This window comes from Sardina pilchardus, chromosome 22, assembly GCF_963854185.1.
Source record: "Sardina pilchardus chromosome 22, fSarPil1.1, whole genome shotgun sequence".
NCBI lineage: Eukaryota > Metazoa > Chordata > Actinopteri > Clupeiformes > Clupeidae > Sardina > Sardina pilchardus.
This window is the reverse complement of record NC_085015.1, coordinates 124,733-148,293: the sequence shown is the minus strand read 5'-3', so window position 1 is coordinate 148,293 and position 23,561 is coordinate 124,733. Positions and strand designations below refer to the sequence as shown.

At 42.0% G+C, this 23,561-nt stretch overlaps 1 protein-coding gene across 1 annotated transcript in view; it reads left to right on the top strand.

Moving 5' to 3' along the window:
• LOC134070295 (1-phosphatidylinositol 4,5-bisphosphate phosphodiesterase delta-3-A-like) overlaps positions 1–15,443 on the top strand; it is a 62,722-nt gene extending 47,279 nt beyond the window's left edge. Inside the window, exons 12-15 of the mRNA XM_062526604.1 lie at positions 2,760–2,938; positions 8,980–9,115; positions 13,138–13,287; positions 13,447–15,443. Of these exons, the coding sequence (XP_062382588.1) occupies positions 2,760–2,938; positions 8,980–9,115; positions 13,138–13,287; positions 13,447–13,580 (599 nt within the window). The 3' untranslated portion in view covers positions 13,581–15,443. The remainder of the gene's footprint in view (positions 1–2,759; positions 2,939–8,979; positions 9,116–13,137; positions 13,288–13,446) is intronic.
• The last annotated feature ends 8,118 nt before the right edge of the window (positions 15,444–23,561 follow it).

The following is a 23,561-nucleotide window of genomic DNA, read 5'->3' as shown; positions in this document are numbered from 1 at the left end:
GAATAAAAAAAAATCTAATTAATATATTTTCCCATTACTTAAATTCAATGAATACTAAAGATGTCTACTTGTAAGTCTGTAGTGTTTAAAGTCCAGGCATAATATTTTTGAACAAGCCATAAACAAAAACATTTTGTCCCAAAAATCAATATCATATGGTGTGACCCTAAATTATGTTTTTTAAATGTGCAATTGTGTGGAGACCTTTAGGGATAGGGGGTCCTTCCTCATTCAGGAAGTATAATAACTTCTCAGAAGGACATTGAAAGTTTATGTGTTGAGTTATCTCTCATATTTCTTTCAATAAATCAAGTATTTCCAGCACTCCTGTCTCAGTTCCACTTTTCGCTGTCTTTTGGTGTGACCCATTTTTCAGGAAAATTTCAAAAGTAAATAGTTTTTTGGTCAAAATTACCTTTACATCTATGTTACCATGTTAAAGTGAGCATATGATTTTGGTCCTAGCATGTAGCCTCAAGACTCATTGTTCTGCTAAGTGCATGAAACCTCATATGGAGTGACCCCATATCATATGGTGTGATGGGGTTTTGCTGTCACACCATATGATTTATTTGTCACACTATATGATATAATCTGTATTTTCCTACATAAATAATGTTTTTTTCAAATATATGTTTAATTAATAGTTTAGTGCTATACATATTTGAACATATTTAACATTTTGTTAACATTTATTATTTAATATGTGGCACCTATTACCCAAGTGCTATACAATATCTGGTGGAATTCTGTTTTACAAAGTTCTGAGTTTTTAACAGTGATCCTTTATGTGATATATTTGTCTTAAACTATGATTTATTGTTTGTGAAATGCATATATTCACATTATTGCGTTAACAGATTGTTATTTGGTGTAATTTATCATATGGTGTGACACCATATCATTTGGTGTGACATCAAGAAACATCAAGAAATTATGAAAATAAAAAGGCTTTCGGAGTCTAAATCATACAAATCTGAATGTAACAGATAGGAAATAGGGTCAGCAAACATTGTATGCATTTCATTTCTTTTGTATCAAGATATGTCCAAATTAAAATGAAGTTTATTGAAAGATTAGGGACAAATGCTTTACTTTGTGTATTGATGAATAAATATACTGTAAAATATAATACATTTCCACAAGGAAATGCTAGATCTTGATGAAGTAAAGATAGAAGATTATGATACACTGACTCACATAAAAAATATATACCCCATCATAGTTTTACACACAATAACTTTCATGTCACACCATATGATAATTTTAGTCACTAACACAAGACATTAGTGAATAAATATGAATTCCAATACAAATTCTAAAAGATCATACATATTTTGGGAATGGGAGAGTCAGTACAACATAACTAAGTGATTTCCATGCATAATATCTGAATTTTTTTTCAAAAACTTTTTTTCGGCCTAAAACGTCAACCACCCATATACACAGTTAGGTTCTAGCTATAGCCTATACAAATACACACACACACACACACACACACATATACACAGTCAGGTTCTAGCTATAGCCTATACAAATACACACACACACACACACACACACACACACACACACACACACACACAGTTGGGTTCTAGCTATAGTCTATACTAATACACATACACACACACACACATATAGTTGGGTTCTAGCTATAGCCTATACAAATACACACACACACACACACAGTTGGGTTCTAGCTATAGCCTATACAAATACACACACACACACATATACACAGTTGGGTTCTAGCTATAGCCTATGCAAATACACACACACACACACACACACATATACACAGTTGGGTTCTAGCTATAGCCTATATAAATACACACATATATAAATACGCACACACACACACACAGTTAGGTTCTAGCTATAGCCTATATAAATACACAAATATATATTAGGGCTGGGACTCGATTAAAAAAAGATCTAATTATTTAGAGGCTTTGTAATTAATTAATCTAAATTGATCACATTTTAATCGCATAGACATATTTGACCTGAGAACAGTGAGAAGTATTTTTTTTCACATGGATTCTTAGTATACCATTGAATAATGACTGAATACATAAGCTAAAGCAACAAAAATATTGTTTAGTCCAACAGACCAGTGCAGCTTTTGCCAAAAAGTGTAGCAATACCATATTTAGAAATACAGTACATTTCAGAAATTCAGGTAGCCTATAGATTGGTAGACCTTCTGTAAACTATAATACTTTGTTTTTAAAAATAAAACACAATACTGTGATATCCTGTTGTGTGATGTGTTACCTGTTGAGAAATGTGGATTTCAATGTTGGACTTCCTGCTTTCAATGATGTAAATATCATAATTTTACATCATTGAAAGCAGGAAGTCCTATTCATGGGTTTCATTGAAATCCGTATTTCTCCCATCTCAAGGCAAACTGAGGGAATGATGCACGACCATTCAAAAACATGACTGGTTTTCTAAAGATACAAAGCTTAATGCTAATCGGTGAAGTGTCCCTTTAAAGTCCCGGCCCTAATATATACACACACACACACATATATATTTACAGCTAGGTTCTAGCTATAGCCTATAAATCATTGCAGTATTATCACAGTATGGGTGAGTCACTTGATTGTACATAGGATGTCTATTTAGACATTTATATACTGTATGTGTGTGTGCGTGTGCATGTGTGTGTATGTGTGCGTGTGTGCATATGGGTGTGTGTGTGTGTGTGTGCGTGTGTGCATGTATGTGTGTGTGTGTGTGTGTGTGTATAGTGGCTCTAAATTTCCAGACGCCAGGTGAGCAGATGGATCTGAATCAGGGGCGTTTCCTGGTCAACGGTCGCTGTGGTTACGTGCTGAAGCCGCACTTCCTGTGTGAGAGCAACTCCGACTTCAACCCTGAAAACACCGGAGGAGGACCGGGACACACTCCTACTCAGCTCACCATACGGGTACACACACACACACACACTCCTACACAGCTCACCATACGGGTACACACACACACACACACTCCTACTCAGCTCACCATACGGGTACACACACACACACACACACTCCTACACAGCTCACCATACGGGTACACACACACACACACTCCTACTCAGCTCACCATACGGGTACACACACACACACACTCCTACTCAGCTCACCATACGGGTACACACACACACACACTCCTACTCAGCTCACCATACGGGTACACACACACACACACACACACTCCTACACAGCTCACTATACGGGTACACACACACACACACACACACTCCTACACAGCTCACTATACGGGTACACACACACACACACACACACACACACTCCTACACAGCTCACCATACGGGTACACACACACACACACTCCTACTCAGCTCACCATACGGGTACACACACACACACACACACACTCCTACACAGCTCACTATACGGGTACACACACACACACACACACACACTCCTACACAGCTCACCATACGGGTACACACACACACACACACTCCTACACAGCTCACTATACGGGTGTACACACACACACACACTCCTACACAGCTCACTATACGGGTACACACACACACACACACACACACTCCTACTCAGCTCACCATACGGGTACACACACACACACTCCTACTCAGCTCACCATACGGGTACACACACACACACACACTCCTACACAGCTCACTATACGGGTGTACACACACACACACACTCCTACACAGCTCACTATACAAAATTACAAATGATCTCCTCATGGCAGCTGATTCTGGTCTCCTCACCATCCTCATCCTCCTCGACCTGAGTGCAGCCTTTGATACCATCTGTCACACCACCCTCCTCAATAGGCTGTCTTCCATTGGCATCACACATACTACGTTCAAATAGTTCACATCCTACCTCTCTGGCCGCACTCAGTTCATTCAGTTAAAGTCCCTTAAATCCATCCATTCTGTCACTTCAGGTGTGCCCCAGGGCTCTGTCACCCAGCTCACCCAGCTCTACCTCTCCAGCAAACCTTCGTCCACTCTCCTACTGTACATAAATGTTTTATGTACAGTAGGTGTTGGATTCAATTGGCCGGCTTCACGTGAGATCCTCACGAGCCCTCACGTGTGAATCACGCTTATTTTATTGATTTTTCCCTAGTGAAGCTGCAATGACCCTTGTGAGTAGGGCTGGGTTCCAAAAAATCGATTCACGATTCAATATCGATTCTCGTTCAAAAAATACGATATCGATGAAAAATGTGCAGATCGATCTTGTCCTGTCAGATAGGCGCCAATGTCTAGGCACTACTTTGCGCGACCGCGCAAGAAGACCTATAAAAACGTGAGACCGGCGAAACCTAAAGCAGAGCGAACCAAGCATGGCTGAAGCTGCTCCGTCAAAATCACCTTCTGGCCTAAAGGCTGACGTTTGGACACACTTAAAAGTTATAAAAGTTTTAAAAGTTACGAAGATAGAGAGGAATTGGATAAAATAAATGCAAATACCACAAATCTCTGAAACCACTTATCCAGGCACCACGCTGACATAGGAGTTTTAGTTAGTGTGTGTGTGTGTTCGCCCCTTGCTCACCGTCTCTCTCCCGCGGCCACGGTTGCTAGCTCGCAGGCAGCCGCGTGCTTTAACGAGTGGCTGTTCTGGCAGTGAATGATAGACGTCTGATCTGACGGCTCGAAAACTGCAGACAGTAGTGAGCTCGGACAAAAGAATAGCTTCAAAAACTACAAGCGAGCATCACAGATCTGTCAGCTAATCCTGTCCATCCCCTTTCATTTTCCGTGTTGTATTAAATTATTGACGCCTTGACGGGCGCGATAAATTACGCAAAATGAAAGTAAATAAAACAGACAGCGATAGCGCAACTTCTGTTTCAGTGTTAGGCTTAAATTTGTGATGTAAACATTGTATCCATAAGTGAGGCGGAAAACATATCCTGCTAAGAGTCACGTGAAGTTATATAATCAAACTTCAATCAGTGCAAAGCAGATGCAGCAATTGGGAATAGGTTGGAAATTACTGCTTTTCAGCCACGTAGGTTAATGCTCATTCTGACAATGACAAGATAGAAGCCTATATAGAAGTGTAAATGTGTGTCAATTAATATACAAGTATATTAAACGAAATATATTTAAACCAGGCTCTGATTTAGGCTCTAAACTATCTGAGTATGAGAAAAGAATCTGAGTATGTTGACTATCTGAGTATGAGAAAAGCAAACAGGCATAAGGGGTGATTAAAGGGCCCGCACGCACACACGCACACACACACACACACACACACACACACACACACACACACACACACACACACACACACACACAGCTCCATTGTGATGCTTTCCTCATCTGACAGACTAGCACTGCTTGAGCCCGTGCTGGGCTTTTTGAGCTGGACAAAGTCTTTTTTCTCTTTTCCTCTGGAGGAGGGACAAGCTCTGCTGCTGCACTGCTGTTTGCCATGCCAGTGCTGTCTTGATCTTGTAGAGACTTTATTTCCTCAACTGCTCTGGATATAACTTGATCCACCTTTTCACTCTGTATGTAACTTGTTCTGAATCGAGGATCCAGAAGAGACGTGATATCCAGGAGGTCATCAAATTCGGGTTCTGCGTATTTCCCATTCAAGTATGTTAGAATCTTTTCCTTTACAACCTTGGTCAGTTGCGTGTCACTCTCCTCTTCAACAAGAATACTTGTGTTGAACAGATGGATCACAGGTCTGAGGTAGGAGACACTCACATAGAGCTCTCCTGACAATACAAGGCATCTGTGAACTCCTGGAGGGGGCTCAACACCTTGTTTATAGACTCCAGCACATCCACATCCTGCCAGCTGAGCACCAAGGGCCTACATTTCCGGTCTTCTTTGAGAACTTGACTAACGGCCCTCTCCTGTTCAAGTAATCGCTGGATCATTTTTTGGCGCGAACCCCACCTGGTAGGCGTCTCCACTGTAAGCATATGCTTTGGTAGTATAGGGTTATATAGGTATAGGCCCATTTCATCCTGAAGTATTCCCAGGTCCCTCCGTTTCTTCCAGGAGCAGGAGAACTTGGACACAATTTTTTTGCAGACACCTACTGCCCGATGTATGCGATCATCTGTCATTCCTGCCTCTGTAAAAACAAAGCAATTCGTAAAATTGCATTAGTAATCATTTTTATATATTTTATAAATCCAAATGATGATTTCAATTTACAGACATTCTTAAAATATCACATTTATGCACTCAGATGCAAATAATTTCCAAAAGTCCACTTAAAATGAATGACATATCACATTATGTAATGCATAATGGAAACACTGACTAATAAGAGTTAGAAAAACAATGTCATAGATAATTATACTGTTTTATAGGCTGTGTTTTACCAAAAGTAAAGTTTGCTTAAAGTATTTACTTTCAGTAATTATTACTCACCTATGACTGTATGGAGCCTGTGTCCAAAGCACTGTAGCCTTGTCCAATTGTTGAGTCTCACAGCCTTCTTGATGTTCGCCCCACTGTCCGTAGTGATTGCCACTTGCCTGTGCTCTGCTAACCCCCAGGCATCAAGTGCCTCCCGCAAGCCTGCAGCAAGCAATTCACCTGTGTGGTCATCTGGAAAGTAGCTTGTTTGCAGGCAGTGACTTTTCAGTGCCCAGTCTTCATTAATATAATGCACGGTCAAGCTCAAATATGGTTCCATGGTTCGACTGGACCACAAATCGGTAGTCGTCGAGTAGTGAGAGACTGTAGCCACCTCCGCCTGTATCCTCCCTCTGTGTTCGTCGTACAATTTGGGGATCGCTACAGATGGTACGGGTTGAGAATGCACCTTCTCCCGCGGGACTCCCGCAGAGATCCCGCAGGCTGTCAAGCCGATTTTTTTCGAGGCTAAGGCAATGTACCCAAACAACCACCAGGTGGCAGAAAGTTTCAACCCACATGCATTTAATGATGAGGACCGCATATCCGTCAATAGTCAACTCCTTAATCTCATTTAATCATTAAAATGAAGGTGATGACTGGCGAAATTAATCAAACGACGTTTCAAGAAACCATTGATTTTAGTGATGTACAGATGGTACGGGTTGAGAATGCTCCTTTCTTTCCCGCACATCGGGAATCCGGGAGGTTCGGGCACTAAAAATCAATCTAAATTACTGTCAGTAAGGAAAGGTCATATTACCAAATGGCGAACCTCGGAAATGATTTAGGATAGAGCCATGTCCAGTGCGCACTACAGTTATTTAGGCTATTGTTTTATTTTAGTGTTTTTTGTCCACCATGGCAAACATAGTTGAAAGGTTCGCTCTAAATGTATGTATTTTCAATCGGCTTTCACAATCAGCCAGCCTACAGCTTCACCGATGGTCACCATGAAAACTTGCAATGTCTATACAGAACTGCTTTCACTTCCCCGAGTCGCGCACGCAACATGCACAACAATATACCGATATTTAGCAAACACATCCAGCTCTCAAAACTGATGAGGTCCAGATCTCAGTGGTCCCATAGCTGCCTACAGCCATGCCTAGTAGTAAGCCTAATGATAGCCTAATATTTATTACATGAATAGCCTATTAATGACTTATTGGAATGGCACGTTGTTTGAAAAAAAAAAGTTAAATACCGCCACTGCGACCATGAAAACAGAAAATGTCGGAGTGGTGGGACCTTTTCCATAAAGAGACATGCCTCCACTACGACAATTGGACGTCAATGTCGGAGTGGGGATATGTCGGAATGAACGGCGGATACCCTGAAATTCACATTGTATTTCAGGATGGTTACTACCATTGATGTTTGCCCCGATCACGTACTTGTACCGAGTGTCGGTACCCAACCCTAGTACACACACACACAACCCTACCCTGTGTGTGTGTCATCAGGTCATCTTGGTATAGAAGATGCAGAAGATATGTTTTAGAGTGTGTGTGTGTGTGTGTGTGTGTGTGTGTGTGTGTGTGTGATTAACTCCCTGCTGAAAAAAAACAGCCTGACCAGCTAAAGGTGGTTTACTGGTTGACCAGCTTGTTAACCAGCTTATTTGACCACCCTATGATGGTTAACCAGCTAGACCAGCAAAACTCTCGCGAAAACACACCTTCAGCTGGTTTACCCAGCTTATGATGGTAATTCAGCTGGTTTTGATTGTCGTACCACCTCAAGCTGGTCATTTTAGTTGGTGTTGCTGGTCTACATGGCTGGTTTTTACTGGCCACGCCAGCTTATGTTGGTCATTATAGAAAACCAGCTTGACCATCTTTGTCAAGCTTGACAGGCTGGTCACCAGCATGACCATCTTAAACCAGCTGTATCCCAAACGACAGGCTGGTCACACCAGCACGACCAGCTTCCTCAGATGGTCACGCCAGCATGTCTAGCTGGTGGCCTAACCAGCTACACCAGCAAAGACCAGCAATAGCTGGAAGAAAACCAGCAAAGACCAGCTAAAACCAACTAAAACCAGCTACCAGCCCAAGCTGGTTTCTTGCTGTTTTTTTCAGCAGGGCTGTGTGTGTGAGATTAAGTTTGTGTGTGTGATTAAGTGTGTGTGTTAGTGATTAAGTGTGTGTGTGTGTGTGTGTTAGTGATTAAGTGTGTGTGTGTGTGTGTGTGTGTGTTTTCTCAGGTGATCTCGGCACAGCAGCTGTATGTTAGTGAATAAGTGTGTGTATGTGTGTGATTAAGTGTGTGTGTGTTTGTGTTAGTGATTAAGTGTGTGTGTGTGTTTGTTTTCTCAGGTGATCTCGGCATAGCAGCTGTATGTTAGTGAATAAGTGTGTGTATGTGTGTGATTAAGTGTGTGTGTGTTTGTGTTAGTGATTAAGTGTGTGTATGTGTGTGATTAAGTGTGTGTTTGTGTTAGTGATTAAGTGTGTGTGTGTGTGTGTGATTAAGTGTGTGTGTTTGTGTTAGTGATTAAGTGTGTGTGTGTTTGTGTTAGTGATTAAGTGTGTGTGTGTGTTAGTGATTAAGTGTGTGTGTGTGTGTGTGTGTTTTCTCAGGTGATTTCGGCACAGCAGCTGCCAAAGGTGAACACGGATCGGCCGAACTCCATCGTGGATCCTCAGGTGTGGGTGGAGATTCACGGGGTGGCCATCGACTCCACCCGCGATAAAACACACCGCGTGGACAACAATGGTCTCTCACACACATACAATCCTCTGTGAATGCTCTGTGTGTGTGTGTGTGTGTGTGTGTGTGTGTGTGTGTGTGTGACCTCCAGTCAATGTGTGACCTCCAGTCAATGCCTGGACTTGAGGATTTAAACATGATCCTCACACAGACATAGCGTGGGCGTCCCTGGGGATTTGAAAAACTGTTTAAAACGCACATCTCAAGGCGTATTCACACCTGCCTTGTTTAGTTAGATTAAAAAGAACTCAAGTTCGTTTCTTGCTTGGTTCGGACCTTTTTGACTTGTGTGAATACAATCACTCGAACTCTGGTGCGGACCAAACAAGCGGACCGAGACCCAGCTGAGGAGGTGGTCTCGGAGCGGTTCCTATCGAACCCTGGTGCGGTTCGTTTATGGTGTGAAAGCAGCCCGACCTCGATCCGACCCAGTTGCAAAAATCTACATTTTTTGGTTTTCGCGCATTATGGGAAATGTAGGATATAGCTCAGTGACACACAACAGCTGTTCGAAGCAGTAGGCTAACACTTTTTCGGCAATGATTTTGCATCTCCTACCTGTTCGGTCTTCCTTAGGCCTGCTATTAGTGTAGGATGTTGGACACACATGACAGCTCTCCTTCTCAGCTGTTTTGCTGCACGTCTTCGTCGTTGCAAAATTACGAGCATGATATTGTTAAACTCATGTTGCATCAAACAGTCTTGATGCTCGAGCACTTCTGCAAAGCTGTAACTGTATAAACTGTATTGCTAGGATAATAACGAGTACAGTACGCAAAGTCTCCATAGTATTTACGTGAGCCAACTTTGACTTTGGTTTCCTATTCTTCACCCCGTCTACATGTTTACCAGCCTATGGTTGAATGACCTTAGCACATGTGTTTTTGTTTATAAATTCTGGTCCGGTTGCAATGAATCACAGTGTGAAAGGGAACCGCACTAAAAACAAACAAACAAAAAAAACAATTTGGTTTAAAAGAAAATGTATCAATGGCGCTTGTAAAAACAAAGAAATTCCAAGAATGTTCAGTCCTCTCACCTGCAGCAGGCCCATTCCAAAAGCCCATTCAACCTAATTTGCATTTGAAAGAGCCATTCACTAAGAGACACATTTAGTCTGACTTTTTCCAATTTGTAGTAAACCTACATAACACTTTTGAATGTTCTTACTTTTAAGTAGTCAACACCTTTCAGAAGTCTTGGATAGTCATATTTGTAGTGTGTTTTTTACAAGACTTGAAGACCTTTTAAAAACATTCATAGTTGTCTTAACACTGAATTATAAGAAAAATTGATTTCATTATATCCACTTGACACTCAGATCAGTATTGTTGAGGTTCTAGAATATAACCATGTGCCACTTTCGCATGGGTGTTTTTAGTTAGTTGAAAAACTTAAAAATGTTAAGGTGTAGCAGAATGCCTCAAAGTGTCTGAAAGGCCTCCAAATGCCAATAGTGTTAGGTTCAATAATGATGATTAATGATAATTAATAATGTCAGTTCAACAACGATTAATAAAGATTATTAATAATGTAGGTTCAATAGCGATGATTAATAATGTGGGTTCAATAATGATAATTAATATTGTGGGTTCAATAACGATGACTACTAATGATGATAAATAATGTAGATTCAATAACGATGACTAATAATGCAGGTTCACTAAGTAAGGGATAATGTATAGAACGCCGGTCATTATCGGAAAATAATTCCCGACAGGATGAACAGAACCCCGACGCGCAGGGGAGGGGTTTTGCTTCGTCCTGAAGGGAATTATTTTCCGATAATGACCGGCGTTCTATACATTATCCCGCTTATTATACGGCTACTTGCCAAAACGATAAATTAAACTTAACTCAATGTGTCTTTAGCAATGACTTGGCTACCGTTTGGTGGCTTTCGCTAACTTCTAGAAAATAAATAGTTCGCCACAGATGACAGTTGTTAGGTGTTGCCTGGCAACATACTTGGTAACTTTCAATGAAATTCCATTGCAACCAGCGATCGGCTTTGTTGCGGATTGATATGAAAGACGTGAATTAGAAGCACAAAACCCGTTGCCATTGACAGCGGTCATTATTTTTTTCAGAGGTCCTCTATCAAGAAATAATGACCGGTAGAACGTTGGGAAATCCCATTCAAGTCAATGGGGCGTTCTACATGCATTGTGAAGAGCCGTATAATAACAATAATTAATAGCATGATTAATAACGTAGGTTCACTAACAATAATTAATAGCCATGATTAATAATATAGATTCAATAATAATGACTAATAATAATAGTTTCAATAATGTAAGTTCAATAACGATGATTAACAAAAATGGTCGATAATGTAGGTTCAACCGCGATGTTTAGTAATGTAGCTTTTAATAACAATGATTAACAACAATGATTTATAATTGAGTTCAATAACAATGATTAACAGCAATGATTTATAATGTAGGTTCAACAGCGATGATTAATAATGTGGCTTTAATAACGATGATTAATAAAGATGGCTAATAATTAAGTTCAATTATTAACAACAATGACTTATAATGTAGGTTCTACAGCGATGATTAGCTAACTTGGCTAATGATTTCTAACAGGTATATTAAAAATGGTAACTATGCTAACAATTCTAACCAGGTTGATTTGCTAATTAGTGGGCTTGCTCCAAGGCAAGCCCATCTATTGTTCTTCCAAAGCAAGCACATTATACTTTTCACCCACTTTTTGAGAACCCCTCTTCTCCTAGAGCGTTTGAGCTATCTATGTGGTTCCAACAGTAAAAAATCAGGCTCGATCCGGTGTAGCTTGCTTGTTCATGTCGGATGGCTGCCGGTTGTCGTTTTTCCGGTATTCCCGTTTTTCGGTCCCATTGAAATGAATGGGGAAATCAAACATTTTTTTGCAGCCTTTTTTTTAAGCATTGTTGACATAACAGAAGTCATTAGCTAAGTTATCATTGTTCAGCATAGTTATTATGGTTAGCATAGATATCATTTTTAGCATTAATGCTAGAAATCATCTGCTAAATTAGCTAATCAACCTGGTTAACATTGTTAGCTTAGATAGCATTGTTAGCATGATTAGCATTTTTAGCATAACTGTTAAAAATCATTAGCCAAGTTCGCTGATCAACCTGGTTAGCATAGTTAGCATTGTTAGCATTTTTGCAAATCTGAAATTTGCTGCAGATCAGATGAGGGTGCAAATGTGCCAAGAGGTTCTAAAATGTGTTTCTGTGAATGTATTAGGTATATATCAAGCTAATATTTTGGCTAAGTTAGTCCAAAGGGTTACTCTTTAGTTTTTGAAGCAAATCTGAGATGGTCAAGCAGAAGGCATTTGTTGGTTTGAGGTGGAATGACCCAATGTTAATAAGGCAAGTCTAGATCTTTGAAATAAAAAAGTTTGAACATATGTTTTATTTTCCATTGGTCCCACTTGCCCCAAGATGCACTCGCAATAGGAAGATTCTGGAGGTCAAAAGTCTCTTTGAAGATAAACTTTTATTAAGCTAATTTAACCCATGATGGGATTGGTTTTTGATGGTGTGTGTGTCTGCAGGTTTTAATCCACATTGGGACTGGTTTCTGATGTGTGTGTATGTGTGTGTGTGCAGGTTTTAATCCACGATGGGACTGGTTTCTGATGGTGGGTGTGTGTGTGTGTGTGTGCAGGGTTTAATCCACGGTGGCACTGGTTTCTGATGGTGTGTGTGTATGTGTGTGTGCAGGGTTTAATCCACGGTGGCACTGGTTTCTGATGGTGTGTCTGTGTGTGTGTGTGTGTGCAGGTTTTAACCCTAGGTGGGACTGGTTTCTGATGGTGTGTGTGTGTGTGTGTGTGTGTGCAGGTTTTAACCCTAGGTGGGACTGGTTTCGGATGGTGTGTGTGTATGTGTGTGTGCAGGGTTTAATTCACGGTGGCACTGGTTTCTGATGGTGTGTGTGTGTGTGTGTGTGTGTGTGTGTGCAGGTTTTAACCCTAGGTGGGACTGGTTTCTGATGGTGTGTGTGTGTGTGTGTGTGTGTGTGCAGGTTTTAACCCTAGGTGGGACTGCACGCTCTCCTTTCAGCTGCAGGTTCCTGATCTGGCGCTTGTGCGCTTCGTGGTGGAAGATCACGATCACACGGCCAAGAATGACTTTGTGGGACAATTCACCCTGCCCTTCACCAGCCTCAACACAGGTAGGTGTGTGTGTGTGTGTGTGTGTGTGTGTGTGTGTGTGTGTGTGTGTGCACTCTGCCCTTCACCAGTCTTAACACAGGTGAGTGTGTGTGTATGTGTGTGTGTGTTTATGTTGCCCTATACCAGCCTTAACACAGGTGTGTGTGTGTGTTCCCCAGGTTACCGTCATGTGCATCTCTTGCGGGCGGACGGCGTGAGCCTCTCCCCGGCCTCCCTGTTCGTCCACATCAAGATCACACGGCAGGGGAGGACGCCGGTCCGCACAGTGGCTGAGCGCATGGGCAAGGCCTGAGTTCTCGGCTGGAATGCATGATTGGTTCGTTCCTCACAGGGCGAAGTGGAAGAGACCTCCCATTGGCTAGAGTCCTGTTGTGCTGAGATGAACTTTGCAAGAGCCAATCAGAAGGGGTGTTGTAGTTGTAGGGTGGAGCCAGTGAACTGTGTGGTGAAGCAGTCGCCATGGCCACGTAAACACAAGGAGCAGTCGCCATGGCCACGTAAACACTAGGAGCTTCATCGGCCCGATTTAAAATGACATCGTGTGGCATTGCTATGACGTTGCTATGGCGTAGCTATGTAATTAAATTATCTGCCGTTGCTATGACATCCTGTGGCGTTGCTATGTAATGACGCATGAACATTTCATATTGGTTTTATGTTGTAACATTAACAGTTCTTTTTACATAACTTGTAGTGCTGATATTGTTTGATCCTGGTGGGTACATACTGTATGTCTGTTTGTGGACAGGCTCATTCAGAAGCTGCCCGCATAGACAGCTATTCCCAGACTAAAGGGCTGTGCAAGTTAGCATGAGAGTGACTGAACGTTTCTCTGATCTTAAGAGAGTCGACATGAAGGATTTCAAATGAACAGTATTGTATGATGTTTACTTTTAGTTGAAGTGAGTAAGAAAATGATGTCTCTGGTGAAGTGAAGATTGAACTCTGGCTGAACTCCCAACACACATGATGTGCTCGCGTGACATTGCTGGCTCTTTGATGCAAGTCAATAGAAATGAACTGTCACTGCAAGATGGCATACATTATCACATCGCAATACATTAAGTTGCCTTCACCTATAATACACAGGGGTGTTGTGACTTGACATAGGCTGCCATTGCTATTTTATTTTAGTAAACTAAAATAACAGCAAACGCATTGTGAGATGGTCACTGCACATCACATTATGGGAGTCTGTCACTTTGTTGATTTTTTGTGGTTTAGAACAGACATGGGTCTTGCAGGACGACAAATGATGTTTGCAGAGACAGACCATAACAAGACAGACTACATAATTCAGTCCCAAACATCTAACACGGCCACCAAAATAGCATTACTTGTGCTTGTCATGCTTTTCCATAACTATTGCATGGATGTCATAGAGCATCGCCATCTAATATATGCACTGAACATGACGATGGCTCAGGGATTGATTGGTCACTCATGCACCGCAACATGGCAACTGTTTAATTACAGGGCCTCAAAATGAGATTGATGGGTAACATATCTTGTCACTCACTCAATAGCCAGGCTCCTTGAGGCATTTACATGGTGTGCACTGTGTTATTACGGTGTGCACTGTGTTATTACAGTAAGCAGTTTACATGGTGTACACTGATAGGACCCCAGGAAGAATAGCTGGTTTGACCAGGCTAATGGGGATCCCAAATAAAACCAAAACCAAACACTGTGTTATTACGGTAAACAGTTTACATGGACAAAGTGATGACTACAAAGACAACCATCAACAGAATCTTGTTGCTGCACTGAAATATGATAATGACCTATGAAACTGAAATATGACCATTACCATGAAACTGGCCCAAAACATGTTGCTTCAAGTCAGCAGTAAGTGCCTCTTATGAAAAAGAAATATAGGAACTAACATAGGAACGACAAGTATGTTGTGACAAAATATTAAAGTAATCTTAAAGATGTTCTAAGCAATGTTTCGTGGTTTCTAAGCTAAAAATGTTTTGGTTGCATACAGCAAACATGTCCTCACCACCCGCTGTGCCCTGAATACACTGTAAAACACACAGTTGTCTACAGACAGCCCAGGCTCGAAAAACAGCATGGTGCAACCTGGGCCATGAAAAACAACACACTGTTTCAGCCATTCACAGACGAGATGCATGTTCAGGACAGTTTACATTGCACAGGAGGGAGGAGGAGGGAGGAGGAGGGAGGGGTGAGATGTTTTGTTTGAATGTCAACAAAGTGACGTTACCCAACATCGCTTAGCGCTTCTTTAATGCTATTATTAAAACAAGTACTACAATACATCATAGGAGGGATGTGCACAGGCCTGGAATAAAGTTGCCCAGGCAACTGCTCATCTGACCTCTTTGACTGAGATGCCCCTTCCAAAATATATATGAAAATGTATCACTATTTCCGTAAAGGGCATGGTATGATTGTAGATTCGCTTTCGAGTCGGTCCTTTAAAGACTCGGTTTCGACATATGGTCCCGCCCCCATCACTACTTGCTGCCATGCAGTTTGCTGCTTTGTTACATCTTGTGCTGAAACTAATTTGAAAATCAGTATTAATCAATAGTATTAGTATAGTATGCAGTAATCTAAACTATAATATAGAGTTGAAGGAATATTTTGGTATTTCACACTTTAAGTCCGTTTTCTGTATAGCCTAGCATGAAAACGAGTGTTTGACACCGAAATCTCAATGATTGAGCCTGTTTGTGGAATTTGGCAGATTTAGAATGGAGCTCTGTATAGCTTTAACATTGCTCGCTTTGTGCATGGTCTATTCTGTCCTTAAAACACCCCTAAATGTTTGTTTTTAAAAGTGTGCAGCTCACCGAGCAGTTACTGGTCTTTAACGATCTTCTATAGCAAGTTTAGCAGCGAAATACAGCTTCTGTCATCTGTTATCAGGGATTTTCGAAATCACGGAAGTACTTTTTCAACCGCGTGTGCCTAATATAACACAACAGAATTTGAATTTCACTGCGAAACTTGCTATAGAAGATCGTTGAAGACCAGTAACCACTCGGTGAGCTGCACATTTTTTAAAACGAACGTTTAGGGGTGTGTAAAGGACAGAATAGACCATGCACAAAGCGAGCAATGTTAAAGCCATATACAGAGCTCCATTCTAAAGCTGCCAAATTCCACAAACAGGCTCAATTGTCGAAATGTCGGTGTCTTAACACTCGTTTTCATGCTAGGCAATACAGAAAACGGCTTATAGTGTAAAATACCGAACTATTCCTTTAAGATCGATCGATCTGGTCAAATCTGAACTTAATGGGAAGCTAATGTGAGCCAGTGTGATGTTAGCCTGCTGGCATAGTAGCAGTACAGCAAGCAGATATAACTCCCCCTCCTGGCATATAGCAGTACAGCAAGCAGATATAACTCCCCCTGCTGGCATGGTAGCAGTACAGCACATACAGCTCCCCCTGCTGGCATGGTAGCAGTACAGCACATACACTCCCCATGACGCCTTATTAGTGATAACATCAAATGCTAGTACCCATTCTCTTAGCCTCCACTCATTTAGCCTCCATGCAGAGATGCCCACTCTGATTAGTTTGACTGAAATCATTGGCAAAACTGAAATGCATGCAAGTCCACTCACATTATTAAACATTTCCCCATGGAGAGTACCCAGACTTTCTTCATGTTAAATGAAGTTGAAAGTCCAGTGAAACAGACTAAAGGCACATACGTTAGCACAGGGATGTATGTATAGGGATGTACAGCTAGCTAAGTCCAGGTTAATTACAGTTATGACTCTGGTGTCTTGCTTGTTCTACTAATAATGATAATTACGGATCATTACTTAATTTCTTACAGTTATTTTATGTTCATATGTATTTTCACTTTAACTGTTTCAACTCATCGAGGACAAGTTAACCATGTATTTTTTATTTTACAATAATTCATATCACTGTTTGTAGAGTTTGAAGAATAGCATCTATTAGTGTTTATTAAAGGAGTATACATTTGCATTGCCATTTTCAATGAAGTCCATGAGAGGGGCAATTTAAAGTCATGTAGACAGTAGACATACAATGCTAATTTATAGTTATGTTGTTGACTTACATGAAGAAGCACTAACCTTCTCCTGGTTTTCCATTGGGAGATGTAGAGCACTAGGATGTTCAGACATCACTGAGCCAATATTTGTGTTTTCTCTTATCTTCAAATTTCTTATTTGTTAATGCTGCTTTTATGACCTAGCCTGGTGAATTTAGGACTGGAGGTCTGTAGTTTGTTATTGTGATGGAATGCTCCAGAATAAATGTTTTTCAATAAGGTCCCATTATTAAGAATTAATCGATCAATGGAGGAAGCATTTTGTGTTGCTTCAGCTGTGTTCATTGAGTTAATTAAATGACATTAATGAAATAAATACCACCTAACAGACCAATGTCCCCAGTGTATTCATTCAACAATTTGTACTATGACATGTTGCACTAGAATATTAGCTTTTCAATCTGTACTATGACATGTTGCACAAGAATATTCATTTGCACTGACTTGTTGCATTAGAATATTAGATTTTCAGAACACAAATCACCAGCCTCTACCATGGTCATCACATTGTTAACAGGTCCTCTACCAAGCAGGCTATGGGCTCTATTCTCATGATCAAATGCGCATTGTCTCAAGTCAAACACACAAGTTTTTTGGGGGGGCGTTCCTAGCGCAAAAGGCTATAATGATGGCGTGAAAACAGCACATTGCGTTCGGCGCACAGTAAAAAGGGGTTGTCTTAATTTAGTTAATTAGTCGTGGGTGTCTTTTGGGCGTAGCATGCAATAAACTAGATTTCACACTCTCATTCCCTTTAAAAACCTGCCGCATTGTTCCATGGCCTGTTGGTATTATCATGGCGGATTTACTGGCGTCTACTCCAGAAGAGGCCGATTTGCTCATGCGTGAGGCATGGGCAGCACATAAGGAGGCTAAGCCTTCCCAAATTTGATGCTGGAAAATTGTGAAAATAATGTACATGATGTGTGAATATTATTTTCTAACACGGATTGTTCCCGTCTTTGATGATGATTGGCTGAATCGCGTGCGATGCTGTTATAAAATCCAACACAAACATACACCTTGACCACATACCACAACTTGCACTAACATTAAAGTAGCTGCGTCTCGATGTTGCATGGCAACCATTCATATGGAGGACATATTTCTTGGCAGAAGAATGATTATCATTACATTTTTCTTTGCTGTGCCTTTGTTTCATGAAATCTTGCTATCGACGTATAGTTACCGTTTTAGAAAAGCAATAAGCCACTCGAGTCTGTAGTTTACCAATAGGGGGGGGGGGGGGGTGTTAGGCACTAGCCTACAGCCTCTCGGGGCTTATGACTTAAATAGATCATTTCAGAATGAACGCAGCAGCCGCAGCAGTAGCCAGTTTTCACTATTGATCATTATCATTATTAAATTTCCCTTGTGTGTGTGTGTGTGTGTGTGTGTATTCACACCAAATTGGCATGCCATTCCGTACCCTCCCAATATTCATAGCATCCCATTAGCTAGCATCCCATTAGCTGGGGCTATTGGGATGCTAGTGTAACCAGGGACTACGCCCCACTTGATTACATGGGCCGGCCCCTTTAAGTCAGATCACACCGGTGCAATTTACTTCCTCATTTAGTCTAGGCCTCAAATCGCTGTAAGTAGCAGCATTTGCAGGTTGGTGTGTTGCTCACCTCTTTTTGGAATATAATTCCCCCCGATCGCTGCAAGGAAGATTGCAGTTGACGGTGAGCTCCCGGGAAACACACTGCCATTTTTCCCTCCATGTTTTTAAGCACTGCTGTTCTTATCAGGTGGATTTGCGTACCTACGACCGGTTGAATTGAATGGCCACGCGGTTTAGCGTTCATTCAAGGAGGACCTACTTAATGCCATTGCTGTTTTGCCTGGGGTTTTATTTATGGTTTCTATAATTTGTTTCGGTTTAGTGCATGTGTTTTCATCCCGCATGTAAACGCAGCCATTTGTGTGCATGTCGTGCATGTTTGTGTGCATGCTTGGCGGTATATGTTGGAAGGGTTTTTGTCATTTGATGTCTTATATTTTGTTTTGTTTGTTTGTGACCACCTGTGTTTGTTTACTTCATTAGGCTAGGTTAAGCTAGTGGCTGTGCATTGCAGCGGCTGGAGATCTGTTGGGCCCACTGGGGGCTGGGTATTTGCTCTTTCTTAGGTCATAGTTCACCTGCATGTCTAGTGTGGTCCTTTGAAGTGTTTGTCTACACTCTTAACTGTGTGTTTGCACCACCCTTTGCTGTGAGTGTGGCTATCAGTGTGTGTGTGTGTGACTTTTGCACGGTAGATTGGTGTCTTTTTCTGGGCCCTTCCCCTCCTTCCAGTGGCTCACCTGACTACTCCTCCAGCTGGTATAGTATATTCTGCCCTTTTTACATGCATACATACATTCATATCTGGCTGTAAACCACTGTGATTCATGCCTAACTTAAATTCATATTTATTGTAAATGTAATAAAGTATATATTTTTACTAACTAATTCCTTTCCCAGAAGCTGCTTGCTATATCCAAAAAATCTATAATAAAAGTGTGTTATAAACTTGAGAACTGGGTCTCTGCTCTTCTGTCTATTTAAGAACCTGTCTGTGTGAAGGGTTAAAAAGGGTCAATTTCCCAGTCTCCCTCTGGGTGGCGTAGTCGGTTTCTTGTCGCTTTGGGCTCTTATTGGCCCGGGTCACACTAGCGTCAGGCTATTACAATTTTCTTCTTTAAGTAAAGTCAGTCAACACGTTATCAGCCACTGGCTGATGGTATCCCGTCTCGTGTTCTTAAGACGTGCACCATTCAGCTGTCACAGGTCTACACATTTTCAACTTGTCCCTATCCTGGTGCACAGTGCCTTTGTGTTTTAAAAAAAACAACAATAGTGCCAGTGCCCAAGAAAAGCTCTGTGACTTGCCTGAATGACTACCGGCCTATCGCCCTAACATGAAGTGATGAAGTGCCTGGAGAGACTGGTTGCAGCCTACATCAACACACCTCCCTGCTTTCCTGCATCAACTTCAGTTTGCATACAAGCGTAACAGGTCCGTGGATGATGCCATCTCCATTGCCTTGCACACTGCTCTAGCTTACATGGACAATAATAACAACTATGTCAGGATGCTGTTCATTGACTACAGCTCTGCCTTCAACACTGTTGTACCATCTAAACTGGTGTTAAAGCTCAGAGGCCTAGGTCTGAGCAGCCCCATATGCAGTTGGGTGCTGGACTTCCTGACTAACAGGCCCCAGTTAGGTAAAATAGGCAGCAGGACATCATCCACACTGACCCTCAACACTGGAGTACCAAAAGGCTGTTGCCTCAGTCCTCTGCTATACAGTCTGCTCACTCATGACTGTGTGGAAAGGCATGAAAACAACAGCATCATCAAGTTTGCAGATGATACTACAGTGACTGGCCTCATTAGCAACAACAATGTGGCCTCCTACAGGAAGGAAGTGAGAGACCTGACTGTATGGTGCCACAACAACAACCTCTCCCTGAACATCAACAAAACTAAAGAAATAGTAATTGACTTCAGGAAGAAAGGTGGCTATCATGGACCTCTCTGTGTAAATGATTCACCTGTGGAAATGGTCAGCAGTTTAAATGATTCACCTGTGGAAATGGTCAGCAGTTTGTGGTTCCTGGGTGTACAAATCACCAGCAGGGGGCGCTGCTCACCACCACTGCGTTACCTTCTCTCCTGAGGAGCAACACACACACACACACACACACACCACTTCTCTCCTGAGGAGCAACACACACACACACACCACTTCTCTCCTGAGGAGCAACACACACACACACACCACTGCGATACCTTCTCTCCTGAGGAGCAACACACACACACACACACCACTGCGTTACCTTCTCTCCTGAGGAGCAACCCGTGTCCCACCCAACACATATTCACCACCACCTTCTCTCCTGAGGAGCAACCCGTGTCCCACCCAACAAATATTCACCACCACTGCGTCACCTTCTCTCCTGAGGAGCAACCCGTGTCCCACCCAACAAATATTCACCACCACTGCGTCACCTTCTCTCCTGAGGAGCAACCCGTGTCCCACCCAACAAATATTCACCACCACTGCGTCACCTTCTCTCCTGAGGAGCAACCCGTGTCCCACCCAACAAATATTCACCACCACTGCGTTACCTTCTCTCCTGAGGAGCAACCCGTGTCCCACCACTGCGTTACCTTCTCTCCTGAGGAGCAACCCGTGTCCCACCCAACAAATATTCCGACAAGAAATTATAGTAAAAAATAGGGAAACTTTATTAGCTATTAAATTAAGGGTTAGGGGAAGGGGAATAGGGCAATAAGCCCGGACGGCCTTGGGCCGAATGAGGGGGGAGGGGGCGTGTAAGTCAGATCGGCCCTGGGCCGGATGTAGGCTGGGACAGTGTCCACCTGTAACAAAGAAAATGTGTGCGTTTTTTGACGCACTTTGCGTCCGTCGGGCTCATAGGGTTAAACTCTCGCGGGGATGATGACATTTGAAATGCAGACGTTTTACACTACACAGTTTTTTGTCCACTGCCTTCTAGTGGATACTGTGGTCTTCGGCAGGTGAAGACGGCACACTTTGATCTTTGTTACCCCAAAGCTAACTTACAATGCCACTTGCCATAGGCAGTTAGCTTCAATTAACTCCCGGATCTCCTTATATGGGCAAAGATGGCAGCTTTGGATCCTTTTTGTAGGCGAACTTCAGAGGTCTATTGCTCTACGGCATCCTCCAGATGCTTTTGTATGGAGAGAGATTTGTCTCATTATTATTTGTATACACATGCACCATGATCCACACGAATGATATTATTTGCAAGCGCAAAGACAAAATTTGCAAGCGCAAAGACGAAATTTGTGACTTATAAAACGGGATTTGCTCAAAGGTGTATTGATTTGTTCAAATCTTTGGAAACTTGCAAGTTAAATCATACCAAATTTCTAAACATATCTCACGTTTTGCATGCGCATCTGTTTGGAAATGTCACTTGCGACTCCTACATTCCTTGTGTGAAGTGTTGAGTCTGCATTTGCAGATCACTCAACACGCGCATGAATCCCTGCTTCCACTTACGTAATTTTGAGACATTCGTTCCCCTTTTTCCAACCCGATTCGTATCCGCAAAGGTCTGGATTCGCAAAGGTCTGGATTCGCAAGAGCTACCCACCTCCCCCCGACCCCAGTAGGTGGCGGTGCAACGCTCTTTTTGGCCACTATGTACAAATATACCCAGTGTGTCGCTATTGAGCACAGTATGTGAACCGCAATTTGAAGAAGAAGATTGAGCACAGTCAGGAGTAACATTGACGTTTTTCCCCGTTTTTTCCTAATTTTCTTCATTTTTCCTCAACATTCATTAACCAAAGGTAAGAAGTGTTATCTCGGATACATTCAACAGGTAATGAATCAGTTTACATTATGATTACGTTTGTCGTAGCCTTTTGCTCACCAACAGTTAGCCGTTAGCTAATACACTGTGTTTGGAGAAATGCCACCGGCTTTTCTGTTTTAGACCGGTTTTGGCTGTCGTGAGTGGCAACTAGAATGAATATCAACATGTCTTTAGTTGATGGGTCTTACTTTTCATGTTTATGTGGGAAGTTATGGCGTAGTTGTTACCAGATGGTAGGTATCAGATGGCTATCTTAGCATCGTAGGTTTGTCCAGCTACAAACGAGGCTTTTGGTGAAATGTCGCAGTAAATGATGAATTCCTACCATGTATTTATTTGTTCAGAAGTATATTGTTAATGACCTCGCGTTATATAAGCTCATGTGTCTGATTATGTCATGAAATATCGGCATGTTGTCAACGGTAGTGTGTCTAGCATAGTAGCCTATGAGCCTATGAGCCTGTGGTCATCAATGGCCCTGGCGATCTCTGGAAGTCCACTCTTTGTGTACGTTGGGAGACCACAGACATAGTCTTAGTTAGAGTATTGGTTCATTTGCCGGAGGAAGACCCAAGGGTCGAAACGTTACTTTTTATAAACACAGGAGCTCAAGCAGTGTTGCCGACTTTACCCTCTTCTGTTACGTCTCCCTAGGAAATGTTAACAGTTCAGGTCTATATAAGCACTGTGATCAGCTCTGTCTTTTGATTAGTACATGTAATTGGTATTTTCTTTTGCTTGTGTGTTTGTGCAGAACAACTCGTCGTGATGGAGCACCTGTACTCCCTTAGGGGCTGTGATACAGCAGGATCTGAGGGGATTCCTCAGACAGAACGCAGATGT